The sequence below is a fragment of the Dermacentor andersoni genome, chromosome 10 (genome assembly GCF_023375885.2).
Source record: "Dermacentor andersoni chromosome 10, qqDerAnde1_hic_scaffold, whole genome shotgun sequence".
In the NCBI taxonomy this organism is placed as follows: domain Eukaryota; kingdom Metazoa; phylum Arthropoda; class Arachnida; order Ixodida; family Ixodidae; genus Dermacentor; species Dermacentor andersoni.
This window is the reverse complement of record NC_092823.1, coordinates 105076061-105087440: the sequence shown is the minus strand read 5'-3', so window position 1 is coordinate 105087440 and position 11380 is coordinate 105076061. Positions and strand designations below refer to the sequence as shown.

General features: G+C 45.8%; 1 protein-coding gene across 2 annotated transcripts in view; it reads right to left on the bottom strand.

Annotated features, from left to right (window-relative positions):
• Positions 1-3911: 3911 nt before the first annotated feature.
• LOC126544568 (uncharacterized) overlaps positions 3912-11380 on the bottom strand; it is a 113384-nt gene continuing 105915 nt past the window's right edge. For both annotated transcript variants that reach the window (XM_055077712.2, XM_055077718.2), the window contains 2 exons: positions 6334-6381; positions 3912-5318 (listed from right to left, as the gene is read on the bottom strand). In XM_055077712.2, the coding sequence (XP_054933687.1) occupies positions 5235-5318; positions 6334-6381 (132 nt within the window). In that variant the 3' untranslated portion in view covers positions 3912-5234. The remainder of the gene's footprint in view (positions 5319-6333; positions 6382-11380) is intronic.

Sequence of the window (11380 nt, the reverse complement as noted above, 5' to 3'; positions counted from 1 at the left end):
ACTGTGCACCTCGTGTAAAAGTTATAATGTGGCCTGTGTCAGGGCAAGCGATGGCATGTTAGCCTTATTCGTGATTCCTGGGATGGTGAGGCGTATTTCAGGTCCTTGCTGGCACCATAATGGTGAGGATGGTCTTGCTGCAGGCATGTAGTTCGATGGTAATGAGGCACGATTGGTAACAATTATACGACTGATAGTTGCGTGTGGCCTTTCTGCGGGTAGAGCGGCAAGATTGTGAGAAGGTAGTCGGGCAACGTGGCGAACATGCGCCTTGAGAGCGTCGGTTACCAAGTACGTTGATATTGTGTGACCTCGAGCTATGGCGCCACGACTCAACACCAAACGTTCCGTGGAGTACCGCAAGGTGGAGTGTTGAGCCCGACGCTATTCAACCTAGTGCTCGTTGGCTTAGTCAGATGCTTGCCCAACACAGTTCAAGTATCAATCTATGCCGACGACATCTGCATTTGGGCATCTGCTGTAACACGGCTGCAGGTACGAGCACGGCTACAAAAGGCAGCTAGCTACCTTAACATCACCGTACTTGCGAAACCAGAACTTAGAGCCGTCTTCAGAGAAATGCTGCCTTGTTACTTTCACTCGGAAGGCAACGAAGCGTTACTCTGTAAGTGTCAACGGACAAGCAGTTGCAAATGCACGGAAACACCGCTTTTTAGGGGTAATTATCGACCGCGACCTATCACGGAGCCCGCGCGTTTCATACCTATAGAAGAGGTTGATGACAAAAATACATCTCCTCAAATTTTTCGGCGGTAAGTCATGGGGCACATCGGTGTGGTCAATGCTGCAGCTCTATAACGCCTTGTTCCTCGGTTTCGCAAGATACAGCCTCCCTGTGCTTAGTAACACCTGCAAATCAAACCTGCATGTACTCCAGGAACTACAAGCTCAAGCCCTAAGGACGTGTAACTTTGTTGAAGTGTGTAGCATCGACCGCAGGGATCTAAGAATAAATAAAATCACGCACATTACTGTGATGGAACGAAGTGTTAAATTATTATTGGGGATTTCAAATGTTAGGACTGTGCCCATGTATGGAAATCACCATTTCCGCCTTGCTTTACAACAAAAGCCGTCTCGTTTTCCCGGCATCATTGCTTCTACACTCTCAGCATCTACACAAACATGCAGCTCATCGCTGAAGTGTTGAATGCAGTCACCGCCTTGCCTTCGCGCATGAATATTTAGCCTCGTAATACAACTCTGTACATTTCGTATATATTAAGAAGTAGTGCTGGCTGACTTACCGGTCGACATTGCCATCGATTACAAATGACATTGTCTCAAAAGTGACACTTGCTCAGAGACTCACTAAGTTGGCCTGTCTGTCGACATGTAAGAGAAAAAGCCCACTTTTGTGCAAGCATGCTTAATAAGCGCGTGCTTTTAAAACGACACAGACGTGAGCCTACCGCTACTTCTCCCACTTACTACCACCAGTGCAACTATAAAGTAACACGCCGTGGTCGCGCAGTGGCTATGGTGATGGGCTGTTAAGGAAGAGGTCGCGAGATCGAATCGCGGCCACGGCGGCCACATTTCGAGGGGGGCCGAATGCGAAAACACCCGTGTACTTAGATTTAGGTACACGTTAAAGAACCCCAGCAGGTCCAAATTTCCGGGGTCCCTCCCTACGGCGCGCCTCATAATCAGATCGTGGTTTTAGAACGTAAAACACCAGAATTTAGCTTTTTTTAAATGTAAAGCAGTGTTTTGCTACTTTTGCAGCATTTTAGCATTGCCATAGTGCTCTGAGGCAACCTCTCGAATGGGCCATAGGAGCGGATGAAAGGACGAGGTATCCTCGTCTCGTCAGCACATCCACCTACGCTAAAATTATTTACACACTTTCGGCCAAATCAAGACCCGTAAAAATGATTTTAATCAATTCTCAGCACATTTCCTGCGAAAGCCATGCACGTATGTTAGCATGGCCTAGCGTACCTCACTGAAACGCTGTTGAGCACAGACACCAGAGTGGTAAACAATAGACGAGCACCTAGGTGGACTAGGCTTTTTGTTTGGTAACAACATAGTCCCTAAAACGAATGTCCATAAAATCCATAAAACGCCCTACGAACGCCAAAGAAACCCCAAGGCTCTATATTACGCAGTGCCTTAAAACTTTAAATAAAACTGGTGCTTTGAAAATTCATGCAGGATATTTTGGCGTACAGTTCAGGCACCAGCTGCTCCTGTGCCCGGACGCGCAAAAAAGGCAAAAAACTTAGCGAAGTATACAGCCATAGCGATTCAAAAGTATTTTAGATGGAGCTTACCACCATGAGCTGCTATCTCAATACAAGGGAATGTAGAAATCTTCTCTCCATGCGTCAGCTGCACCGGCTTTCACGAGTTTTATGGCGGTTAAAACAAAACATCTACGGACTGCAGATAGTAGTATTTTCTTTATTGCCATTGATTCGTTTGCAAAGATTGTTGAAAATACCTAAACCTGAGAAAATTAAAGCACTATGCTTGTAAATATGTAGCTCAAATAAAACGAGGTCACAGTCTTTTAAGCGGTACCTATTGAGACACCTAAAGCGAGCGAAATTGAAGCCATACACACAGACCTGAAGTGCAATAGTAACTTCTGTGTGGGTGTTTTGCAGAACCCACGCAAACATTGCAAACCTCTCGCGTAAGCTACGACTCACTGCATCCGCTTCAGGCACTAAATAACTCGGCCCATTGAACTTTGGCTCCACTACATTTCTTAAATTTTGAGAAACCTTAAAAGCATAAAGGTGTTGAACGAAGTGAGGACTTTCAATCATTTAGTGAGTTTTCTGGCGTTTACATAAAGTGCACGCTGGGGGCGAAACCTCTCAATTGGAAAGTCATATACCAGAACATCAATTATTTAATCTCTAATATATATACATATATTTATATATATATATATATATATATATATATATATATATATATATATATATATATATATATATATATATGTATATATATATATATATATATATATATATATATATATACTTGAACAGCCGAGCCACTGGAAAACCAAGCGTAATTTGAAACACTGTGAAGAACAATAAAAATAAGTGAGCCCACCACAAGACGGCATAATGAGGATCCTAGACGTCAACCTTTCTACATCGCTTGACTAAAATATCAACCTCACAAATTTCGCCTGTGCCACAGGTCCAAACAAAAGCGCTGCAAAACGCACGAGACGCGTTGAAAATTATTGTCACCAGCACTTTTTCTTTTGATTTACTCACGTGATGTACCTGATCATGCGCACACCGCCCGAAGGGTGTGTCACATTTGTCCGCTTGAGATGCTCTAAGGGTTGCAGTTACCATAACTGCGATCATAACACCTAGAAGTGACAGAATAGAACGGGGTACTTGAGAGGGCTAGTTTGTTTGTGACACTGATTTGCGGGTAATTAAGCTTCTTGCTTCCGAACTTGAGAAACTTGCCAATTTTCAGAACATTTTTGTAAAATGTTTGGGACATAAATTAGAAATAAGCTTTTTCGCCTAAATGCAACACTTATCATTTTCAAATCGTCCCGACGATAGCCTAATGAAAGCATTTCTTCCTTTTGTATGTGTTTCCACGGGAGAAGGAGATTTGGTCCAAGCGAAGAGAACGCTGACACTTCTAGGTGAGGCATAGTCTCCGAGTATTTGTTTCAATGAGCACGCACAAAGACGTAGATGGCGCCTTAGCTAGTTCGAGAACTGCTTTCCAAAGTGGTATGATGAAAAGAACAGCACTATGGCTGGTCGGTCTCACTTTTCGGCCATCCTCGTCTGTAGGGTGGTAGGATCGACGGCTACAAGAAATGTAGGATTTGTCATAGGTAAGCCCATTTGGGAAAATTAGAAGAGATCAATGCAAAGTCACAAACACATGCAAAACATTACCCTAGGAACTTTATTCGCCACAAAAGTAGCACTGAAGATTTTACAACATTGGTGCGAGTTAAACAACAAAACAATATGTCTTTGCGAGGAGCCTTAATTGTATGTTTAGACACTCAGTCAGTTGACCTCAATACAGTCCAAAAGCAATAACAACGCAAAATATTGCGTTATTGATCTGCTGATATGTTAGACGCCTCATGCGGAGACAAGTGATCTAAAGAAAATGCGTTAGCTCCATATAGTACAGCTTGGCGAACAAAAAACCTCCAGACATCTTTTTTTTCGTATCATACATCTTTGTGACATTTGTTTCATATCGGCCGAGTGAGTCTGTGTATGTTGTCATGCATTCGTGCTTGCGAGAACTTTGTTTTCATATAGGGCGCAGTGAAAGACACACTGCGAAAATGATTAGGATTTATTGCGGGATTTGTAAGGATTTTCAACATTAAAAGGTTGCTTGCGCACTTTCAACTTTTCTATCTCTTACTCTAGTGGTTGCAGTAAAAACAATCGATGCAACACTCAGGATGTTTTCTGAGCGCTGTATTTTTATTCGAATATGTGAAGCACGCAAGCAAGCGAGCAAGCCACTCTGTGCTCTGGGCGTGAAATTATCGCTCCAGTAAACATGTTAGTATATACACACACCTAGTGACAATAAAAGAACATTTGCTTTATATGAGGCCTCGGCATTGTAATACGCAAAATTCATCTATACGTTCGTCGCTCTCTCGTCGAAAATCGGTAGTCCACTATGGCAAAGCGTCGCAGTCAGTAGGCGCGTGTGGAAAATAGTTACGTTTACACGAACACTATAAAAAATACCCTAGTCGGGTTGTCGGCGGCTGGTAAGGTTCATGTAAACCAGTCGAACAGAGCAAGCTTCGAGGTGACATTGGTCGACCTGCCCGCAAGGGATTGGCTGGATTGCGCAATCAGCCTTGGCAAGATGCATGTAAACGCAGGACGTCAAGCTAGGTCAGCTCGACTTCCGAGTCCACACGCTCGCGTCGAGTTTATGTAAACAAAGCTAATGCGAAAAACAGAATACCTTACGTGGTATGTTGCAGCCTTGCTATGTGGTATATTGCGTCACAAATTTCGCTTAGAAGAAAACTGCTCGTAGCACTTAGGGGCAAGCAAAAAACGTTCTTTCTTGTATAGCGTGAGGCATTGTCACGCCAAATTACTTCCACATACGCATGACTTGACCTTGCAAGCCGTTTAGCGCGTTTAAATAAGGAAACTGGAGCGGCCGAAATCCTGCTATGACCATCTTGCAGCTGTGGGCGTTGCCTGGTGGGAACGGATTCAAAAATTGAGCATAGGATCCAGCATGAGGCATTCAGGTGGCCTCTGAATCGACGTGTCGTCACAGAGCCAAGACGGTGCAATCTGTGTGGAATAAAAGAGCAGAACAGCTTTCACAGGTTACCTTTGACAATGCGAACAACATGTGTCCGCTAACACGCGTTAAGACACTGAAAAATGGAAGCACGGTACACAAATATCAGTGTGGTGGCACCACAGCGCTAGGGAAGACGACGTTTGCATTGCGCGCGGTGAGCGGAATGAAAAAAGTTTTCCGTTTGTCTACCTTTTGCTTCACGTTGTTTTGCCTGCAGGACGAGCTCAGTGTTGTTCAATGGTAATTTTAACCATGAAGCACACACGTACCGTAAAACTGAGTTTAGCTACTGAAAATAACGCGTGTGAGAAAGCCGTATACTTAAAATGTATAAACTACAATGTCACCACATATTGTTATTGTGAACCCAATTAATGAACAAGAAAGTTTTCAAATTTATACGGGAATCAGCCAATTGAAAATGCGATCGTAGCCTGGAATGAAACCATGGGCTCCATGCTCCACCGCAGAATGCAGTGGTCTGAGCTATCCTTAGCTATATCGCACGTATATAGGTGTCTCATAAGGATAGCGGTAGTATCTAAAAGCAGTACACAACTACAAGTGCAACATTGGTGAGATAGATGAGACCCGAATGTGCCGGTCAATAAAACGTCTCCTTTCAAACGTACGTTGATGCAGCACCCGGTCTGCCTAATATGGGCTTTACGACAAAAAGTATTGCACTCGTAGTTGCCTACACCATTAGATAATACCGCTATGGATTGCGGCCGCCCCGGCAGGGATTAAATTATGTAACCTCGAGCTTGGATGCACATCATCATAACTGATAAGCTAGAAATGTGGGTTTACATGAATTTCCGTTACTATCTAGTGTCCACTGACGTTCTAGAAGACTGCGTAACAAATGGAAAGAGGTCTGTAGAGAGAGTGAGGACGGTGAGGGAGTAACCACTCTTTTACCTTCGCGCTCAGAGGTGTTTAGGGGGCATATTTAAATTCAATATGCTTTGCCTCGAAATGATGCCACAAAAGACTTACCGAGCTGACGTAATTCCATATGCTGGACCATGAGCCAGGAGCCTCCCTCTGACAAGGAAAAGAAACACTGACATCAAACTCCATCGATTCCCACGTTCAGGCAAAGCGTAAGCCGCACTTGAACAGTCTTATTGTGATAAAACGGTGCGAACACGTGGCAATGGTTGAAGGACGCGGCATTGCACTACTCTTTGCTGCCTCGTATGGCTGCAACTGTTGTCCCACGTTCGAGCTGCTTCTTCACAGAGTTAAACAAGAAAACCGCAGTTTTAAACTCGCATAGTAGCTCCTTGCTGTTTTTCTATGCAAGGCACATAGCTCGTCCTCGTCACGGTAATCAAGGCACCTTCACAGAATAAAAATGCAACAGAAGCCATCTCACGATAACTCTCAATGCATTTAATCGTAATCAGTAATAAGCATTTAATCTGTACATGGGACAACGTATTGCCAGCGTCTAGACGAGATATTTATGTGGCCTGTACTGCAGGGGGACTCCTCTTTCACGCTTCCCCAAGAAAACTTGGCGCCATCTAGCGCCGCTGCCGCGAAGCCTGCGCATTGCCTCCGAGAGGCACGGCGCACCGGTGCGCGCGAAAAGCTGAGAAACGCGCCGAGCAGCAACGGGACTCCTCTCTCGCGCTTCTTTCTGGACACGCTGCGCCATCTAGTGGTACTGCCGAGAAGTCCGCGGGTGACCTCCGAGGCGAGAAGCGTGGCGTGCCGGTGCCTTCAAACGCTCAGAATTGTTCCCTGGCTTTCCGCGTAGTCAGCGGCACATACTAGCTGACCCAAGTTAATGAGATGTTAATTGAAGAGCGGTACATACTCAATGCATTCATGGCGCTGCTCCCTATAGAGCTGGCGTGACAAGCGTCAATTGAAAAGCGATACACAGCCAGTGCATATTTAGCGCAGTCTGCTAATGTGTCAGGTTGCTGTTCTTGCGGAACCTTTGCGACGTGGGTTCGATTCCCTTCAGCGTTGGAAAGGTCTCATACATCTTTTTCGTCATTGAAAATCAGCACATTGCGAGTGGAAAATACCTAGTTACCCCAAGTTGGCGTCAACGACGTTCTTTGAAGAGCCGCATAAACGTGCACTAGATGAACTAGATGAAATGTCCAACGGATAAGATGATCTACCCACCCCCCGACGCGCAGGTCAGGGGGCGGGTGCCGCCGCCTCAGATGAAGGCTGGGTGGTTTTTGGTCCAAGCAGCCTCTTCAGCCAGATGGACGAGCTGGAGCTCAGAGTCCGAGCTGCGCAGCAGGGTCTCCCAGGTGTCTCTACTACCTATATTGTGCGTCGTCCCGTGAGAGGGTCTCTTCGCCCCAAAAAGTTTACACCTATCGCTCCTAGCTTCGGGAACGTGTAACATTGATACGTACCCGGTGACGCAAATTGTCTTGAAAAATCTTTGTTGGCGACCAGAATAGACCAAGTGGCAAGTACCCAGTACTCCAAATAGGCGTCATAGAGTTTCTTCGAACAGTGGTACCCGTCCATTCTCGCGTCTACAGTGACCCATGTCGGCGCAAAAGAGGTTCGTTGAAGAGCGGCACATGTGCGCATACATTGTCATATGCTCCGTGACAGAAAACGGTCGAACTGTTGGCTTCGAGCCTTGTTACTTTAGCAAAGTAGCCCGACGGGCTACGCGCTCGACCACTGACTGCTCGGTGACCCACGTAGGCGGGAGCACGGTTAGATACAATATAACAAAGTTTATACATAGCTGTGCATATACATAGGTAGATACATAGCTACTAGAAAGAGCGTAAGGTACCCTAAGAACGCTGTATGAAACCTTATGTGAACACAATTGCCAACGAAGGTTCAAAACCAACCTGAACCACCGAGTAGGTAGCAATTTGTACATTGTATCTGCTCTTCTACAGACCCCTTTCTTGCCGACATGGGTACTTGTACATGCGGGACTTGGTAGGCACCGCTGTTAGAAAAAACTTTTTGACGAGGACTCGGAGCACTCAATATGCGTAACTCGGTCTGTACTGTTTTTGAGTGAACCTCTTTGATGACAACTCAGGACACCGGATATGTGCCAGGAGGTCTGTGCTGCACTGGAGTGAATGTCTTTCACGCCAACTTGGGTAGCTAGTTGTGTGCCAATGGGAGTTGCCCACCCCTACAGTGACGAAAAACAGATCCGCTAAACTCATCCGATACATAGTGGAATCAAAAACTCGTCCCGTGGTTTCCTCAAGGACCCCATCCCGACGCATTAGGAGGCCGCACCGCAAATGCACTGGATACGCACTAGTGTTTTGAAGGAACGCCTTTGAGGTAACACTTTAGGGAACGGCGCTGTGAATGCACTGGATTTGTGCTGCTCTTTAATGAACGTTTCGCTAACGTGGGTCACAGAGTGTGCGCCAGTGAGAGTGCGGCAAGCGAGGCAAAGAACAATCGCTGCGTTCGCAACTACCGTACCGAGCGCCATGCACGCTGCTCCTCTCAGAGGCAACACCACCAGATGACTTAGGGCGCCAAGAAAGAAGCTCCAGATAGGAGTGTCGCTGCACTACACGCCTCGTGCTTAACTCGTTCCGATGGTGGCAATACGCCGTGTGGCTGTAATCGTTAACTAACGCGTTACCGTAGACCGTCATTGCGAGATGGTCTCTGACGAATTTAGTATTATCGCGCCGTACAAAGCTGGGCTCACTGACCCAACTCTGTCGGTCAAGATACCGTGCTATGTGAGCCGGAACATCCGGTAGCCCATGTCTAGGTGCCGCAGAAGGTAACGGCAAGAAGCTGGGCAAGTTGGTGTGAGTAGTTTGACATCTTTAGAAGCTCATGAAGAAACGGAAGCACAAAATCTGGAGCGGACTAGCGCTGAACAACATCAGCTGCTTTTAATAATGCGCAGAAAGCTGCTACCAACAACAATGCTGGGATGGATAATCAAAAGAAAAAAATGAACTACACGAAGAATCTCCTCTGGGAGTCATCTAAATGATTCATAACCACTCGCTACTAATCTCCTGCTGTTTCACCGTCGAATGCTGCTGTGTTTGGTATAATTGCGAGAAACACCCTGAGAGAATTGTAAAAAGGAGTGGCGCTGTCACAACACCGAAATGTTAACTTAGACCAGCTTCCTGAGACGGCAAAGAATGGGTGAGTATGGCAACTTTCACTTATTTTACATAATGGTGCGTGTGGACGGTGCCACAATGCTTCGCCCAATATGAGCCCTGGCCGATGCGTGCTGTAGTGCGTGATGTAATTGAACAGTGTTCATGTTTGGTAGACCCAATGCGTAGACCTGGCACATTAAAATGCCTCCTCTCGATGCGAACCATATTCCAGTGTGACCAACCGTATTCCGGCGGCGTCTGCGTATGGCGCGACAACGCGGACCCTATCGTGAAGCTCCCTGCCACCTTCCTGTTACTTTGTCTATGTCTAACTTTCAATTTTTTTTCCGTTTTTAAAATTTCTGTCATTCTCCTAGTATAACCATGTACCAACTAACCCAACAAGCCACCCTTATGAAAGTGATTTGCGATGGGGACTGAGCGCATCGAGTGCTGATAGCTTCGTGAGCGCAGTGTTCTCGCCGCTTAGCTCGCGCTGAAGCGAGAGGAAGCACGAATGTGAATTCGGTCGTTGCGGCGGGCCCTTTCTTGAAAGCAATCATCTTACGCGATGGACTGACGGACGGGTTTTCTCCTTGGGTAGGCATAAAATGCTTACGCATGAGACATTCAGAGGAATAAACTCACAAATCATACCCACACCATACACACATATTGCGTGTTAGCAAAATTAGTTCGTGTCCAATCCCGTTCTGTCCGCTTTATGTATTGTGCCTCTATTCTTCCAGTGCTATGAGTATCTAAACCACCCAAAAATTTGCGAGCCCGAATACAAAATAAAAGGTAATAAGTAAGCTGTTGGACACCATGCGATCTCGCAAGAAGAGAGTTGTGTGCTTTAGAGCTTACTACAAGCGGACATTATAGGTTCATAATATGGGTGTCGATTGTATGTTTTACTTAAGATTCCGAAAAAAAAGAGCAGCCACTCGGGTTCCCCTATTTTTTGCTCGCAGTACTCGCATGTTTCATAAGCTGATTTGTTGTCTTGCTACACAGAACACAAGTGAAGTTGCTGCCAGTGTTTTGTGACTCGATTCAACAAGGCGCTTTCCTCTGACCTATCATGGAAGGCACCGACTAAACGCGACCGGCCAAGCGACCAACAAATGCGAAACTGTGGCGTGGTTTCGAAAGGAAAGCTTGGCTTTGGTAGCTCTATGACCAACACGTTTTACTCCAAATTCTCCAGTCGTCATTCAGCAACTGCTCTGCCTTTCAGTGCGAAGGAAGATGATTGATTTCTACGCTGCGCGTATGAGGCCAAGCTGCTACATCTGGCTGCTCCATCATTCATACAACCAGATTATAATATTTAAGCACGAATACGATGTGCAGGTACTGTGACATGTGTTGCATCAGTACTTGTGCATAGTGCAGTGGGAAGTGACAAATACATTTGGATGCAGATGTACAGAGCATAAAAATAGGCGGCGGCAGCTTTTTATATTTAAGGGGGATGGCACCTGTCTTGTCTTTCTCATAAACCACAGCAAATGTCTGTAAAAGACAGTTTCGGGCTGACTGATTTCTTAAGCCAACCGCTGGATCGAGTTGATGCACCATGTAGCAGTAAACTGACTGCTGCAATCAGAACACTGCAATTAGGTGCCCAAGAAGATATAAAATTAGTATTGTGTTAGAGAAGAGCATATCCATGCTTATGGCTTAAAGGACACAGCTTCAACCGTGTAGCCAGAAATGCAATAAAAACACCAGCTATTACGACGCTGGGTTACGCACACACACATACTTTGTGAGGAAGAGGGCAGTGACATGTACATTCTCGGCCATACTTTATACAAGTACGTCTTAAGCGCATGTACGTGCCTCTTGAGTGCGGTGCCGGATATTTGTGTTTGGGGTGCCATGAAAATATGCTAGCTTAGCTTGCCTTCCTTCCAGACCCTTCTATGTTT